The following is a 17,427-nucleotide window of genomic DNA, read 5'->3' as shown; positions in this document are numbered from 1 at the left end:
CACCAGGTGTCAGCCAATTTTTCGCCGAGGAAGAGACAAAGTTTCCTCTGTCGCACAGTTGTCCGACAACCTCAGAAACATCGGCCAATAGCAATTCGACAACGTGAGTACGATCTATCACTATGTCAGGCCTCGCACTTAAAGCATGCAACATCGAAAAACACTTGGGTGCGGGCTCTTGTCTCTTGGGACCGAATAAACGGTGATCGACCAACGGTTCGATCCAAATCAAGCCAGCGAGCCTCCCCGCCCTAGTGGTAGACGACAAAGGCCGAATCACATATGATCCACGCCTCTGAATTTTCCGGTAAGACCCCAGTAGCAAAGTTCTCTTGACAAGACAACGAAACAAACCGAAGCGTCGATGAGACCCCGGGAGCTCCGCTCACCGGCCGGGTCCTCTTGTCCATGTTTAACATGACCTCGGGAGTGTCGCTCATCGGTCGGGTCCTCTTCTTTGTGTTTAACACGATCCCAGGAGCTGCGCTTTCTTTTTTTTTTTCTGTAGTCACAGGCAACCTCTTTCGTCTTCAACTCACTCATGGCCTCCTGCAAAGATAAACCAAATGGCGAATCCAAACTAAGTGACACGGGAGTGAAACTCTTCAACCGTGTCCAACGGAGCCGGCGAAAACATTTCACGATGGGCATCTTCATATGCGTCACGTTGGGTGGGCACCTCCATTTGCGGCACACCGCATGCAGCAGCTTTGCCCTCAACGGCCACAACATCCTCTTTGTTCCAAGGCTGTTCTCCAACCTCAACGAGACTGTTATCTAGGTAAACTAGTGATTCGGCATTCGGTGACTCAAGGTCAAGCAACACCAGCAACGCCTCATCATCTCCCTCTTCGTTATCCAAAAAAAGATCCCCATCTTCGTCGCTTAGAGGATGTGAGTGAAACACCGGAGTGTAGAAAGGGTCGTCACCGTTCATCTCTTCTCCGAAGAGAGTTTCAGTGGCAGTAATTAATTAAAATGTAATGATACTTTTTTTTATCATCCTTATAGATATATATATATATATATATTGATAGACGATGAAAAATACACAAAATGATAGAAAGGAGTAGTTGTAATTAAGATATGGTGTTCAAGAGAAGACAAAAAATTCATCATATAAACACAGATAATATTTAGACAGGTGAGGATGGATTGAACTTCAAATTTGATATAGTATAAGAGGGCTAGCAACAAGAAATTTTACATAGAAAGGGAAAAAACAAAATAGCAGAAAAAAAAGGGGAGCATTCTGGGGTCTTTTTTTACTCATCTCTGATACTGAGATGCTCTTTCCTTTCGTCCTTGAAGCCCTGCAGAATAAACACCTGAATCAGTATATATTAAAATGGACAGTTAAAAGTGCAGCAGAACCAGGTAGAAACATATGTTTGAAGTGAAAAAAACAAATACATAGACTCAAAACCCAATGTGGCAGATAATATTCTTTAAAGGACTAAACATCAATCAGTCAACATAGATATATACTCAATAGATCATCTTCTTTTTTTTTTTCTTTATATGTGTGTGTGTGTCTTCTTCTTTTGGTTAAAAATGAGAATTACAAGCAGAACAACAAGAACCGGACAGTAGATGTGCAGGAAACCTGGCAATTTAGTATGGGTTGAAAAACATGAAGAGCAGTAGCAAGATACTTTAGAAAAGGTTCACAAGATCAATTAAATTCTATAAAGGCCATTCTTATGAACAAAAAGAAGACCCAGAGTGTAAAGTATAGACCAAGAAAGTCTTGAATCCTAATGATTCTCATGAAGACCATTCTCCATCCGTTAGTGAAATTAATTAATTAGCAAGCATCATCATGATATCAAACAGATAATTTAGTTTAAACAAACACAAAACTCATCAAGACTTCCAACAAAACTGCCATCTTTATATCTTCCTTGAAACAAGAGAAAAACAGAAGCAAAACATTTGAGCTTCCTCAGGGACACAAACAAACAAAGTCCAACTCTAATGATTCTCATAAATACTATTCACCATCCATTAATGAAACCAATTCATTAGTAAGCACCATCATGACTTCAAACAACCAATTTAGTTTAAATAATTAAACACAAAACTCATGAAGGCTTCCAACAAAACTCCAATCCTTTCATGTCCCATGGAATCATCATAAAAATAAAATTTCACAAATAAAAACTTTTGAACTTCCTCGAAGAAGCAAACCAAAGTGAAGAACCAAAATTCACAACAACAACAACAAAAAAAAAATCGCTTTTTTCTTTTTGGAATCCGAGAAAACAACAAATTAAAAATCACATCTTTTCAGAAAAATAAACCTAAAAATCAAAACTTTGGACGGCGGATACCTTCTCCGTAACCCAAAAGTGCAGCCCCTTTCGGCCGGCAATCCGGAGGGTCCTCAAACAACGAGAGCGACATCTGCTTACGAGCCAATCCAATATCGAAGTAAATCACCCCAGAAGCCGGATCCGAAACCGTGATCTCCTTCACCGGAAGCCAAACAAACAGCTCCTCCTGCGAAAGCCCTACAACGCCTCTCAACTCGCCATGGCTGAGGTTCCCCCGAACCATCTGATCAAAAAAAGCCATACCATCATACTTAGCGTAGCAAGGGCAGTAAAGCTGAGCCTCCAGCAAGCCTGTTTGGTTGTCAAAGACGAAGGACTCGACGGATTTGGGGAAAAGGCCGCCAGGAAGGCCATGGCTGCGGAGAAGGTCATGAATGGAGGGGGAGGGGGCGGCGAAGGGGATGAGTGTGAGGATTAGAAAGGTAAAGAGAGGAATTAGCGCCATAAATTGGGTTTAATGGAGAAGGATAGGATGGGTTTTAGAAGCTAGAGCTCTAGAGCGCTTGTCTATGAGAACATTGAGAAGGGTTTATGGGTTTCATTGAAGCGTTTGAAGGGAGAGAATGAGAGAAGTAGAGAGAAGTGAGGTTCATTTGGAATGGAGAGTAATTATTAGTGTTGGAATGTGCTTTAATTTTTAGAGAATTATTTATTAATGGAAAGTTTGGGGGATGTTTGAAATGACAGATATGCCCTTGTGAGCTTGTTAATGATACTGATTAAGTAAGCTTAGATTTTTTTTCTTTTTTTTTTTTAGGTTTTGACATTGATTTGTGAGGATGGAACCCAAATGACAAAATAAATAAATAAATAAATAAATAAATAAATAATCTTCATGATATTAGAATATGACAAATTTGTGGAAGCAAGTCCAAATGAAAAAAAAAAGTTTGTGATATTTCCATTGTATGTTTCAACGTTGTACTTATCGATTTGTATTTGTTTCCATTTTTATATACTTGTTAGTGATTCGTATTTGTTTTCCATTTTTATGTATTTGTTGGTGGTTTTTTTTTTGGTGTATATCGGTTATCCAATTTGGAAAAAAAAAAATCAATTGATTCCACCATTGCTTAGAATTTGCTAACAACTTAGGAATTCCAACGCAATCTTATTGATTCCACTAGCACCTGGGGACAACTGTTGTTTCCTACTTCTGTGTTTTTTTTTCTCTTTTATATCTGTGTCTTTTGAGTGCTTTGTCATCTTTATTTTCACATATAGTCTTTTGCGTCATGTAATCCACTTATGATGGACTCGTAGTTGTTATTTGATCTTTTATCTTCCTTTCTCTATTGGTCTATATATTTGTGCTTTCAGCTTAAGATATTTGTGATTTATCTATTTTTTTAAAATAAAAAAGTTGAAATTAGATTAAAAAAAAATCAGCTGCCAATTGCACAAGTCATTGAAACTTAGATGTATAGTTTATCTAATTTTTTTTTAAATAAAAAAAAAGTTCGATTGATTCCACCATTGCTAAGAATTCGTTGGCAACTCAAGAAATCCCATGCAGTCCAATTGATTCTACTAGCACCTGAAGGACAAATGTTGTTTCTTAATTTTGTGTTTTTTCCCTTTTCTGTTTCTGTCTTTTGAGTTCTTTGTCATCTTGTCTTCGCATGTAGTCTTTTGCGTCGTGTAATCCACTTCTAGTAGACTCGTAGCTGTTATTTGGTCTTTTCTCTTCCTTTCCATATTGGTCTATGTATTTATGCTTTCGGCTTAATATATTTGTGGTTTATCTATTTTTTTTCAAAAACAGAACAAGTTGAAATAAGATAAAAAAAAAAACAACTGTGAATTGCACAAGTCATTGAAACTTAGATATGTAGTTTATCCAATTTTTTTTTTAAAAAAAAAGTTTGATTGATTCCACCATTGCTAAGAATTCGTTGGCAACTCAAGAGATCTCGTGCAATCTAATTGATTCTACTAGCACCAGAAGGATAACTGCTGTTTCCTAATTCGGTGTTTTTTTTTTTTCTCTTTTCTGTTTTTGTATTTTGATTTCTTTGTCATCTTGTCTTCGCATGTAGTCTTTTGTTTCGTGTAATCCATTTCTGGTAGACTCATAATTGTTATTTGATCTTTTCTTTTCCTTTCCTTAGTCTATGTATTTCTACTTTCAGCTTAATATATTTGTGACTTATCAATTCTTTTTTTAGTTGAAATAAGATTAAAAAAAACAACTACCGATTGCACAAGAATATTATATTGAAACTTAAATTAAATTCCTGAATTTTGTAAATAATAAGAATTTAATAGAGTTTAAACATAAAGTAAAACCTATGTGAAATAATACTCTTAGTACCAACAAAAAATATTATTTTATAAAAATTATTTATTTATTCATAAATGAATATTTATTAACTTAGAGGGAGTTTTCATATTTTATACTATGGATTGCACAAATAAAGAATATATTACGAATGGATTTTCTACAATCTTTTAATAAAATTTAAAAATAAAAAATATGGCCAAAATTCCCATAAGAATTTTGTATGGTATTTTTTTCTCAATAAATTATTAATTTACATTTTTATTGGACTTTAAAAATTTTTTAAAAAAATTATTATTTTATACATTTAGTGAAATTATTAATTTAACGATACAAATCAAGACTAAAAAAAATTATTATCTAATCAAAATTATTATTTATTGAATATTTACTTATCAAAATTATAATGTATGTCCCATACCATGACATTTTTTGGTCTCGTATGACACAGCTAGACCCAATCAACAACAAAAAAAATATTGAAGGAAACCATGAAGTTCGATTTTCAGTATAAATATATATAATGAAACTGTTTCATCTCCCGAGCGATCTTATGGAATATCTGGATTGAACGGAATACCCGTATTTTTCAACTTAATGCTTTACCGTTCTACACTATTATTTTTAAATCTGCTAACATGCTGCTCCCTTGGTTTTCTTTAGCTTCTAACCAGAATCAAAGTAATCTCTCCGAGGCATCCCTACGAATCAAGCACTCTCTCAATTTCCTTAGTGCCGAGTCTCCACTCATTCCCAGCGATCAAGATCCGAGATGTAGCAGGGAGTAGTCCCTACACCGTCTGACTGGGACGAGACTCGATGATCCGGACGGTGTTTTTCGTCGATCCCAGCTTTTTATTTTTGGCTTTTCCTCGCTTTTCCAGACGTTGTTGTTATGTTGTACTTAGTTTTGTTTCTCACCTCCCGGTGAGAGGGACCGTCTCATCGTGTCCTTTGCTATTTCAATAAAAGTTCTGGTTTATACACATTTTTCAAAAACTGTTTCTAAATTTATATTATAATAATCGGCTTGCATATTCTATAAAAGTACTACAACTCAAACAGAAAATTAAACAAACATAAACATTCAGAATAACATTGACACAGATTCATTTTTTCATTGAACATGTATTTTAAATCATATAAGAGTGATATCTTTTACCATCAAGCAAATATCTGCCAAACAATTGAAAATTGATAAAGTGCTCATCTTAGAATTTTCAATTTCAACTAAAAGAAAAGGCCAGAATATAAAGCCATCAGGGACAAATCAATGGTGGGGAATCTCTCCAATCTTTCTTCCTGTGATGACATGACAAGAGATACTGTAGACATTGCTATCTTAACCAACTGTTGAATAACACCACCTTTCATTGTCCTCCTTGTTTTTTTTACTTTCTTTTCTTTAAAGAATAGCTTGCAGTTAACTTCAAACAATGTCTTATCTATGAAGAAAAAACAAAGAAAATATCTAATACAATTGTTACCATTAAACAATGCCATCACTTTCAAGTAAAACACAACCAATTAATAACATTGTTTTGAAGTTAAACAAAGTTAATGGTATATGACATTACAAAAGGATAAATACAACCAGATAACACCGCTAATTCAAGCACATTTCGTTAATGACTTGTTTAATTCAGCAATCAAGAGCTGATTAGGCAACAAATTAATTGATTAAACATCCCAGCATAAAACATGGGAAACTTTTCTTTTTTACTTTTGGAGCAAAGCTCAAGGTATTAAAAGGAGCAAGATTCTCTTATTCTAAGTTAACACAGCCACACCACAACACACTGTTGCAAGGGACAAAGTTTGCTTTGCTTGATACCAATCATTGAATTCTTTCTAATCATTAACATATGCTCACGAGCTTCACAGCTTTGGTTTTGTTATTTAGCTTCAAAATACATAAACAATTCACAAGTGTGCATCAACAACTATTCAGAACAACTCATAACTACATTGAGAGATTCTTATATGAAAGAAAATTCTGCATTTAGCTGACAGTATCCCCTAACATTACAATAGTTCTGCTAAATTGATACATAAAGAACCAATTCAGGTTTACAAAGCATCAAAAGATATATTGGATATGAAGGACCATTAAACATCAAATGAGTGGCTGTTCTTCTTCATTGATCCAATACAAAAAAGAGTATAGAGCAAGTAAACAGCAGCTAGACTTCTGAGCAAATACGAGATTGAGAGTTACCAAATTAAGAAGTTGTATTAGGCTGAGTTTCTTGTTTTGGTCTTCTGCGGTCTTGTGGAGGGCCATCCCGGCGTCTTTCATATCTTTTACTCTCATATTTTGAAGTGCGTTGTTTCGGTTGATAAGTAGGGTATTTGCCAGGGATTATTTCCCCGTTGATGTACTTATCACCTGAATTGGTGAAAAACAACAACATCCAGATTATTTAATAAAAAAGTTGTTAAGTATACATTTCATAATAAAATGGGAAATTATTTTCTAGATATTTGATGAACCAACCTCCATAATCCTTATTTTTCACATCAATATAGGAGTCTGGGAGTACCCAGAGAACACCTGGCAATCCTATTCAAAAGAAGAGTAATAGTCCATGACAGCATTCAAGTTGGATATCGTAATGTTTCTTTCTTGAAAATGAACCTTAACCGTCATAGCTTACCCTTGAATTTCTCTGATGTTTCTTCAGATACCGTGCACTGAAAGCCAGTATAAGTAGTGGTACTAAAAGCATACATGTTCTTCTTGGCCTCCTCCATGCTGCAGAAAGTCAAGCAAGATTTTTTAAGTTGGATAGAATTAAAAGTCAAGATGCAAACAACGACCGCAACCAAGAACAGTCCACACAATTAAAGTATGAAAAGACACTATACAGTTGAAGAAGTAGACAATATTGCCCAAAAATAGATAGCATTGGGCCAAAAGTCAATGTCACCATGAAGCTTTTCTTCTTTTCTCACATTGAACGAAGGCAAACAATATCTTATATTAAAAAATTATAACATAATGATTGCTTCCTAGTGCTACTATGGTTTTACAACAGGGCACTATAACATGGAACTATTTCTATTACTATTTACTACTATAAAGCAGTATCTTCCCTCTAAAACTCGTATACACATCTTTCCACCTTCGAGTTAGCCACAAGGCCCACAACTAGGGATGAGATAAAAATAAATTGTATTATTATTGATGAACTCTGCATCTTCCACTTAAGGTATCAATACATTCTCCTCCATTAACACAAGTAATCACCAGTCTTCTTCCAACACTATAGCAGCAAGGTGACACTTAAATGAGATTCTTGAATTCATCAGAAAGCTTCAAGCAACAGGCCTCCAAAATATACCATGGACACTCAAAATGAAAAACCTTTGATTAGCAATTATTAGTAAATGGCCCTTACTTTCTTCAATATTAATAGTATTTATATAAAATCTATTTTGAAGATAATATAAATGAAATTAGAAATCCTCAAATATTGGAACTATATCTCCTGAACTAATCTTGTTTGTTATTGTTTATTACTTCCTACCATTAGGTTGATTCTTGGTTCTTAGGATAGATGCTTTTTTTTTTATTATATTTATACTGATGCGCATCACAAGATTTGAGAAAATTATGTTTCTCTTCAAAGTGAAATTAGGATATTCTTTGATTAAGCTAGTTACAAAGATTGTGCACAACCTACACCCTTAGCAGAATCTCACCGATTGTTCTATCAAACTTAATGAAACGACACTTGCAGTCTTACAGTCCATTTTCAACTTAACATTAAACCTCTTCAGCTAGAAAACAGTTTTTTTTTTCCTAATTTCATTTTACAGCATCAAAAATTTGAAAATAAATGATTGAAAGATGAAGACAGTCTAACCAGTCAAGTCACAATTCATTGTCATTTCACTTAAAAAAATCCAAGATTTTACAATAAGCAATCAACCTAAACTCGTTCCTTTGTCCACAGGAGCACCACACAAAGGAAAAAACTTATCATTCAAATGATTTCAGCCAAATTAAACAATTGGTCAATTGCACAAAAGTACCAAACGTAAAGTCTTAGCCACACATAAGGAACCACAGCCTACACCATTGTCTTTCTAGTTAGTGCCATCTAATACAGGGCAATGCGATGCTTATGTTTTGGTGTGTATATATGTCAATTCCCCATTGTAAGGAAAATGAATCAGTAATGAAAGGTTATACCACCAAATATTCAAAATAAAATAACAAAATTAGAGCTTTTCCCCTCAACGGAAGTAAGAAAGAAGAACCTAAACCAGATGTCTACAAAATAAATAATTTCCGAATTACTTCAAAGAAAAAAAAAATCAGATCTTTTACCTGCCGAGCACTGTGGCGAGGGTATTGAGATAAGTCTCGATCATTTGCTCGCGAGTAGGCGCTGGATCCTTGGGAAACTCCATCACAATAAGCCAATGATTGTAATCACAGCCGGGAAGCAGGATAGTCTCCCTGGGTTCGCTACTACTGCTCCTCTTCGATGAATACTCCCCATCCGTCGCCATAGCCCTGACCATCGCCACCCTACCCGTCGTCCTCAACACCGAAGCACGCCGAGAAGTCAGCGGTGCCCTGAGATTCAGCTGGGGCGAGCCTGCACACAGGAGCATGGAAGCGGGGAACCGGGATCCAGGGTTTGAGTAGAAGGATGAGACTAGAGCTCTAGGATCAAGGACGGAGGTGGATGAGCTCATCGACGCCATTGAAGAGCAGTCGAGACAAAAACCGAAGTGGAAATGGAGATAAAAGTTCGGGTTTTTGCTTCAGGGTTTTGCTTTGTTCTCTGTTTGATGATCTCAACCGTCCGATTGTGAAGCAAGACTGATCAGCCGTTCCTTTAGTTCACTGTTAGATTGATTAAAATCAACGGTTAAGATTCACTGAGGAGTGAACTTCAGCGACGGATTCGCTCGCGCGCGCGGGGTTCCGATCAGATCTTTGTTTACCAGAGCGCTTAATTCCGGTCTCTTATTCCGACGTTTTTCCGATGGATAGACACATACAGCGACTGCTTAACCGGATATCGTTGGCCTTCGCCGTTGCCGGAACCCTAGCCCTCTTCCACGTCTTCTTCAAGACCTCCGTTTCCTGCTCCTATTCCGGCCACAACCTCCACCACCACGATACCCTAACCCAGACCATATCCCACTCCCCATTTCCCCGCTCCTCCTGCGACGCCGCCTCCCGCCCCACCCTCCTCCCCGACCGCCGCTTCTCCCGGATCCAATCCTCCCGCTCCTGGCGCCGTGGCGTCGCCGCTCTCTCCTCCCTCTTCCTCCGCCTCCGCACCGCCCACCTCCTCTCCAACTCTTCCCGTATCCTCTGTGTCTCGTCTGGCGCCGGCCACGAAGTCGCCGCCTTTCGTGAATCGGGCGTCGTGGATGTCACCGGGGTCGATCTCATCGACTTCCCCCCTCTTGTCAGCCGCGCCGACCCCCACAATCTTCCTTTTTTTGACAACGTGTTTGATCTCGGATTCAGTAGAGGGCTTTCCGGGGCGCTATTCCCGGTGAGGTTTGTTGGGGAGCTGGAGCGCACGGTGCGCAAAGGCGGTGCTGTGGCGTTGGTCGTGGAACGGTGCGGCTCGGAGGAGGAAGTGGCGAGCGTGAAAGGCTTGTTCCGGAAATCAAGTCTCGTGGAGGTGAGCAACATTACGTTAAGTGATTCTCAAATGACTTTGATTGTTATGAGAGTTAATGGATTGTCTCCTTGATTTTCAATTCTTTCATATATGTTTGTCACCTGTATATCTGGATTCATTTGTACCAATTTAATTCATTGTTCTGCATCAAAAATACCATACAACATTTCCGTTATCTGTATGTTGAATGCTGTGAATGAAATCTGATTTTGTAGTTCAAGGCAGACAAATTGTTCGATGATTTGTAATCTTCTGTGCCATGATTTTGAGGTGAGAGATTGACAACCCGGCCTGTTCTTATGCCATGGCAAGTTTGTGTATGTTTTTTAACACTTTTGAATTTCCTTGCTAGTATGAGTCTTTCGGTCATGTTGCTCTTTTTGAGCTAAAGATAGAATTTTGTAGTAAAGAACATAAGAGAATTGCTCGGCTTCTAATTTCTTTAGATACAAAGCAATTTAGGGTTGCTTAGGTTTTCATGACACACCAATTATATGTAAAAATCATGGATCCATGGGTTCGATGGTTTTAATGATATAAGGCGATAAACCTTGTTGTCTCCATCCTTAAGGGAGGTTGGTTAAGGATTTACAAGGGTGTGGCCACATTGATAGAAGATGTTCATGAGAAGAAGATCTGTTAGAGGAATATATGCCACTAGAGAAAATGATCTTTACTAATCATCAGAAAATGAAAAAGACTGATGAAGTGCCCCTCATTATTATTGGAACATAGTTATTAAACTCTCTACACTGAAATCCTGCAATGTCAATAGTTTTAGGCTTTCCGTTTGCTGGGTTGCTATAGCTAATAAATTTGTGGGCTTATTTAAACCTTTGTTTCTAAAGCTGATCATATCTACTTATGGGCTGGAAGTTTCTTTGGTACGAGGTTCAGAGCCACATGCTTTGGAGTTAGAGCTTTTGATACTTTGGACAGTAACAATGTATGAATTAAGGTGTGCAAACAGGGGTAAGTGAGGTAAGGTAGTGGGGGTCATATTTGAAAAGTTGAAATTGTTTTGGAAAGAAAGCTTTTGACCAAACATTGAAATAATTAATACTAATAAAAATAAACATTTAGTTTTCTAATTAAATTTTGTAAAAAAAGATTGGTGGGTGTAACTTTGGGGTGCTTGGTTTAAGGTATTGGGGTACTCCCAATTGCCAAACATGGGTTTCCACACTATGCGCAATGTTGACTGAACCACTCAACGATCTACAATAATTTTCATGGGCTCTCAAAAATGATCAGTAATAGTTATAACTTAAGATTAGACTTCTTTCAATTTGTGAGGTATTCCGTATTTTGCCATTGTATAGACCAATTCAGCCTCAAGGCACAATAGAGTACCTCATTCTAAATGTACTTATGTACAGTCTCAAAACAAGGCTTTGGGCCTGATGTATCAGATGATGGTGTGTAAATCCATTCACTATATTTATGTCTTAAGAAATATTTCATATTTTAATCTTCTGATTGTGTTGATTGCTGCATCATTGATGTTTATCTAAAATCACTGGGAGGAGGAGGTTGAATGAGTTTGCCTGCTTGGTCTTGCAGAGATGTTGCGTATCAGAAGTTGGTATCCTTGCTGTAATATGGGATTTCCATTTTGTGTGACGAAACAAAGTTAAATTAAGGATGTGTTGATAAGTTATGCTGTCTTTACCAGATCTATTCTATTATGATGATGCAAGTACAGATATGCATGACATTATCTGGTCCTTAATTATTCTGAGGAAGAATATGTGATCTGCTTTGAAGGATTACCTTTTCCAGTGTATATTTTATCTTCTACATTTTTCCTTAAATCCATGATTCAAAGAACATGGCCAATTAGTTTTCTGGACGTAAGTTTTTGGTGGCCAATCATGTTTGCCTGCGTTCACACATTGTTTGTGGCCAATGCACCATTTGTTCTTGTTTGTACTTCACCAAAAGCATTAAATTGTTCGAAAATGCCTGTTCTCATAGTTAAGTTCTCAAAAATGAATGGTATGAATGAATTGTTCTAAGTATTACTCTGATGTCATCTTGATCAATGTCCAATTCTTATACTTCAGAAAACGATTTTACTGATCAATTTGCATGTTAAATTCCTTTTTTCCCTGTCAATCTTAATATCTTGATTTAAGATTCACTTATGGTTCTTCAATCAGAAAAAAGTTGGTATGTAGATGAAAATTCTTGGGTACAGGGATAAAGGTGTTAGATTGCAATTGCAGGAAACTTTTTTGAAGGTGTGGACATCATAAAGCAGAATTAGTTAGATGCTTGGTTCTTTCTTATCTGTGTGTAGATTTTTCCGTACAATTATTAACAACTATATGATTGTGCCACTTTTTCTTTAGCAAGATGTATGGATCTTAGCCAGGGATGTATATAATCCAATGATTCTTATTAGGCCCTCAAATGATCAACAGGCAGCATAGGTGTCACTTGAATGGATAATATTTTCTGATGCTCTTCTTTCTCTTTTGTATTTGTTTGCTTGCTTGCTTGCTTGCTTTGACATGGAACCGAAAGTTTTGAAATGAAATGTTTATTATCCTCTTTAATTGGTCTTTGTTCTGAAAGCAAGCATTAATCTAAGCAAAACCAAATTGAAAATGTCAAAAGACTGGCAAAGTTATTGGAAAAAACATCCTGCCTAACATCATCCTTATCATCTAACTCTTTGACATTGGTTGTGTACAAAATCTAGAGGATTGATAATGTCTTTGTTTTTATTATATTGGAAATATCAGCAACATTTTGTTCATTAATACTGGTGTTTTTTAAAAAAAATAAAAATTAATCACTTATATGCTTCTATTTATGCAAGAGAACCACACAAGATTCACACGTACGAAAGGGATTGAGAGAAGCATCAACCGTAAATGGCAATGTGGCATGGCATCTATCAAACAAACTGTGTGTCCCGCACGTGTGGGACCAGTAAGCCCGGGGACATTCTCCATGTATGGCTGTGAACAGTCCGCACGTGCGAGTAAGACAAAGCCCATTTTCCATCAAGTGGGCCCTGTGGAGGCCCACGGCCTTCACGTGACTTGTCCTCCCACACTGCACAAGGACAAGGTACTTACCCTTCAGCAGCTCAGCTAACTATTTGTCTTCTTTTTATTTATTTTATTTTATTTTATTTTATTTGGGTTATTTTTTAATAAATAAAATAAAATAATTTATTCATTAAAAAAAAAGAAAACATAATCAAGTGCTAATGTTAATTTACATAGATAAAAATAAAAAAGAAGAGGTTAAAAGAAACAGAATGATTAACCATGCTGCCTTTTTATCTTTTTTGGATAGAAAAGGACCAGCATAATGCAGAGAGTTGTAGGACTTTTTTCAGCTACTTCATCTGAAAATCAAAAGCTCCTCCAATTGACTATGTACTACAGTACACATCATGTAGGTCCATTAATGAATGCTCTATAGAATGGATAAGCTCTTTGGGTTACTGGCCAGATTAAAGGCTCCAAAAAAGAATTCTCTCTTTTGAGAAAGGGAATGAAAGAACTGATTCTCTAAAACTTTTGTCTCTCATGCCACATCCCTATAACATTTATACTGCATGCACTCCTCTTGCCACCTTATCCAGATATATGTCACTTCTTCTCAAGAATATGTTTTACTTACTTTGGATTGTTGGAGGAGATCAAAAGATATTGAATTAATTCCTCGTGCCAAATCTCTCTTCTCTCTTTTCAATCTCATTTTGAAGATATGGTTTGTTCTTCCAAATTGGGATGGTTTGCATTGTCACCATTGATCTCTTTTGTTAAATCTGGCATTGTTTTAGTGTGTAACAACCTTTTTCAGTGTCATGAGAAAGTTGATTGATTAATTTGGAAAAGTTCAATATTGGTTCCCTACCTCTTTCTCTTGTTGCTTTCACCTTCTCATCCACAAGTACTCTTCTTCCATGTGTTTTAATATTGTAGTTTATATATGGTTGCTGAGAAACTAGAATATTTAATTAGGCCATTTTGTTTTTGAATTTTGAGACATCTTCAACTCAGTTGGGTCTTGCTAATTTTACTAGAATAATTAAGACGTCTAGCTACAAATCATTCACACAGAACTAATTCTGCCAAAGTTGGAAGAAGAGTGTGGTTATGAAATTAGACCAGGAGGTTGCTTGTCCCACACCTTCATCAACATGCAAATTTCATGCAAATCAAAATTAACCATGTTGATTGATAATAACACATCCTCTTAATTTATTAGAAATATTGAGATTGATGTTGTTTATACATATGTCATCTAGCTTCTGGAATCATGTGCTATAGTTGTTATTGCAATCTCATTAAAATAAGAAAGCTTCAATGAGATTGTCTCCATTTCCACTTCTCTCTTGACAACCCATGAGGGTTTGGTGGGCAGGATTCCTCCCATGCATTTTAATTTATACACGACTCTAAAAAACTAGAAGAAGGTTTCTAAATTATATGATCACAAGAACCCCAAAAACAATTATTTTTATTTTTTATTTTTGTTAAAAAGTCTCCTTGAATGGGAACAACTTTTTGTACACAGATCAGATGAAGACCTGAAGAGACTCATTAACACCTGATTAGAAGAACTAAAAGATTAAAACAAAGGAATTAAAACTACAAAGAAGATGAAGAAATAACCCAAAATACAAGTCCATTTCGATCTCTAATTAATAAAGGTGTTCATAATGAAGATGATGATGATGATAGTGGTTCTCTCTAGTTTTCCTTGTTCCATTGTTTGTGTCCAGGGGTCCATTTGGGGCACTTGGGACTGAAGTAGTTGGACTTCACCTTAGCGTTAAGGAGCTCCACCACCGGCATCGCTTTCACGCACCGTGGCGCCTTGTACTGGTTAATGGACGCACCTTGACTCAGTGCATAATCCATCAACTTATCAAACGTTCCTTCTTCCACGATCTTCAACTCCAACGCCCCAATCGACCCGTCCGCAGCTCGACCTTGACGGTAAACACTGTTCAAAGATTCCTCTACTGTGAGACAACAGTCTTCAAACACTGACGGTGGGATTGCAGTGCTACCACCCAGTCTGAGCTCCCAATACAACACATAGTGTCCAGGTATGCTGCTTGTATCACCATAACTTGTGTATTCAAATAGAGTTGCTCCAAATGGCTCTAAATGGTTCACGGCGTTCCTCACGGCCGCGTGGAGTTCAACCTCATCCGTCTTATCAGAATCTATGCTCAACGCTACGTTTTTCCGGCGTACGAAGGTGAACTGTGGTGCCTTGTTCTTGAATCCGGCTACTCTCAACACGTCACCAACTCGATACCGATACAACCCTGTATTAATTAATTACAATCATCATCATCATCATCATCATCATCATCATCAATATATATTTATTGGAAAAGAAAAAAAAAATTGTAATAATTTAGATATATATATAATGTGATCATGAATATATATATATACCATACCGGAGTAGGTGGTGACGACGAGCTCGTACTCGTGGCCGAGCTTGACGTTGACGAGGTCGACAAGGTCACGGTGGTCAAGGTCGGCGGAGCCGGTGCGGTTGAGTGGAAGGAACTCAAAATAAGCCATGGTGGGGATGAGGGTGTAGGAAACGTCATTGGGTTTGTTCATGGGGTTGAGATTGAGCCCAAAATAGCACTCGGAGGAGGCGTACATGGTACAAGCCAAAGGGAGCCCACCACTGTAAAAGTCCAACGTCGGTATGTACTGTGACATAGCTCCGGTGACGATCACGTCGATGTAGCGAGTGTTGGGCCAGAGCCGGGGAATGATACGGTGCCATGAATCACGGCCACACTCAGTCTCAATGTAGTCAGCAAGGCTTGCATTGGGCTTGAGCACTTTCATCACCGCATCACGCACAGACCGGTCGGTGATCTCCGGGTCAAGTGTGCCGGTGCGGATGTCCCGTGCTAAGCGAGGCCAATGTTTTTCAAGAAACCGAATGGCACGAATGAACCCGGAAGCGAACACAGCACCAACTCGGAGCACCTCCGTGTTTTGCATTAGACCACAGAGCAACTGGGTGTACATGGACTGGTATGAGTCTGGACACAAGATGGACTCGTTTGGGCTCGTGTAAACATTGAATGGGTCGAATGGGCGTTCTATGAAATGCCGGCTTTTGTAATAGCTAGTGAGGACTGGGCGTGCCAGCAGGCCACCTGGTGTCCTTGCCTCTGACTTCACAAACAACAAGTACATTCCTTTCCCTTTGTCCAACCCCGGTACAAATTTGTTCATCACCGGCATCAGAAGACTGTACAACAGTGACCTTCTGTCAAGCTCGTCAGCGATTGTCGGCATCAGCTTCCTCTCCCCGCCGGACGTGCCCGAGCTGCACCATCATCAAATAATCAATAACTCTATAGTTCGCATGCAAACCAAACTTTCAGTTATGTATATATGTATGTATGTATACCTGGTGAGGAACTCGGAGATGGGACGGCTGCAAAGGATGGGAGAACGGTCGCCGTTGGCGATGCGGAGGATGTCAGGCTGGAGATCCTCGTAGGTGACGATGGGCATGCGGCGCTTGAAGGCTATGGGATCAGAGCCTTTCAGGCATGGCGATGTAAGTAATCAGCACAAGAGTTTTGCTTGAGGATCTCAGAGAGAACACGTCTCTGGACCTCTTCGGCGTTCATAGTCACGTCCTCAATGAATTTAAGAGCTTTCCGGTGCTCTTCCGGTGTGGTATCATGCTTTGGAGCTTCTGGCATGGTGGACAAAATTCAAAATGGCCTTTGAGAAAGAAAAAGAAAGAGTATATAGAGAACAAATTAACAAGGCTTTGTGCTTGTGCTTGTGCTTGTGGGGAGGAAATGGTGAGTGTTTGGGTTGGTATATATAGAAGATGAAAAGTATGTTTGCATCCCACTCATGCTTCAAATAATCAAATTTTCAAACCAAACAGTACCCATATCAAAGTTACTTTCTACATTATCCAAACCAAACCAAAAACCAAAACTTTTTTATAATTTTATTTTCATTTTGTTAACTATTTTATTTTTTTATATATATATTAAACTAATAAAAATGTCTGCCTCCTGGAACATACCTTGTCTTATTTATTGTCTATAATCACCCCATGACTTTTTTTTTTAAAAAAAAAAGTTTCATGTTTTGGTTTAAAAATAAATAATGTCAAG

At 37.7% G+C, this 17,427-nt stretch overlaps 4 protein-coding genes across 4 annotated transcripts; 1 reads left to right on the top strand and 3 right to left on the bottom strand.

Annotated features, from left to right (window-relative positions):
* Positions 1 to 1,092: 1,092 nt before the first annotated feature.
* Positions 1,093 to 2,945, bottom strand: LOC120276841. Its single transcript, XM_039283559.1, has 2 exons — positions 2,334 to 2,945; positions 1,093 to 1,313 (listed from the first exon to the last, which is right to left on the bottom strand). Exons 1-2 carry the CDS (start codon positions 2,779 to 2,781, stop codon positions 1,270 to 1,272), a joined length of 492 nt encoding a protein of 163 aa, XP_039139493.1. The 5' UTR covers positions 2,782 to 2,945; the 3' UTR covers positions 1,093 to 1,269.
* A 3,640-nt stretch (positions 2,946 to 6,585) lies between these two features.
* Positions 6,586 to 9,371, bottom strand: LOC120278051 (multiple organellar RNA editing factor 9, chloroplastic-like). The gene is made up of 4 exons (XM_039284948.1): positions 8,954 to 9,371; positions 7,275 to 7,372; positions 7,115 to 7,180; positions 6,586 to 7,006 (listed from the first exon to the last, which is right to left on the bottom strand). The coding sequence occupies exons 1-4, from the start codon at positions 9,334 to 9,336 to the stop codon at positions 6,840 to 6,842; spliced, it is 714 nt and encodes a 237-aa protein (XP_039140882.1). The 5' UTR covers positions 9,337 to 9,371; the 3' UTR covers positions 6,586 to 6,839.
* Positions 9,372 to 9,587: 216 nt separating this feature from the next.
* LOC120278050 lies at positions 9,588 to 10,449 on the top strand. Its single transcript, XM_039284947.1, has one exon. The coding sequence runs from the start codon at positions 9,621 to 9,623 to the stop codon at positions 10,344 to 10,346; it is 726 nt and encodes a 241-aa protein (XP_039140881.1). The 5' UTR covers positions 9,588 to 9,620; the 3' UTR covers positions 10,347 to 10,449.
* A 4,461-nt stretch (positions 10,450 to 14,910) lies between these two features.
* On the bottom strand, positions 14,911 to 17,111 carry LOC120278134 (probable indole-3-acetic acid-amido synthetase GH3.1). The gene is given in 4 exon segments (XM_039285055.1): positions 14,911 to 15,579; positions 15,718 to 16,613; positions 16,698 to 16,843; positions 16,846 to 17,111. Coding segments are annotated over 4 exon segments (1,782 nt in total). The 5' UTR covers positions 16,999 to 17,111; the 3' UTR covers positions 14,911 to 14,992.
* Between the last annotated feature and the right edge of the window lie 316 nt (positions 17,112 to 17,427).

This window comes from Dioscorea cayenensis, chromosome 15, assembly GCF_009730915.1.
Source record: "Dioscorea cayenensis subsp. rotundata cultivar TDr96_F1 chromosome 15, TDr96_F1_v2_PseudoChromosome.rev07_lg8_w22 25.fasta, whole genome shotgun sequence".
Taxonomy (NCBI): domain Eukaryota; kingdom Viridiplantae; phylum Streptophyta; class Magnoliopsida; order Dioscoreales; family Dioscoreaceae; genus Dioscorea; species Dioscorea cayenensis.
The sequence above is the reverse complement of the archived record's forward strand: the minus strand, read 5'-3'. Positions and strand labels throughout refer to the sequence as shown.

Excerpts from the sequence above, each read along its gene's own strand:
- LOC120276841 (XM_039283559.1), bottom strand. The coding sequence starts at position 2,781 with ATGGCGCTAATTCCTCTCTTTACCTTTCTAATCCTCACACTCATCCCC. Across the intron at positions 1,314-2,333 it reads ACTTTTGGGTTACGGAGAAG|GGCTTCAAGGACGAAAGGAA; the intron begins GTATCCGCCGTC and ends TTTATTCTGCAG.
- LOC120278051 (XM_039284948.1), bottom strand. The coding sequence starts at position 9,336 with ATGGCGTCGATGAGCTCATCCACCTCCGTCCTTGATCCTAGAGCTCTA. Across the intron at positions 7,181-7,274 it reads AACATCAGAGAAATTCAAGG|GATTGCCAGGTGTTCTCTGG; the intron begins GTAAGCTATGAC and ends TCTTTTGAATAG. Across the intron at positions 7,007-7,114 it reads GAAAAATAAGGATTATGGAG|GTGATAAGTACATCAACGGG; the intron begins GTTGGTTCATCA and ends TCACCAATTCAG.
- LOC120278050 (XM_039284947.1), top strand. The coding sequence starts at position 9,621 with ATGGATAGACACATACAGCGACTGCTTAACCGGATATCGTTGGCCTTC.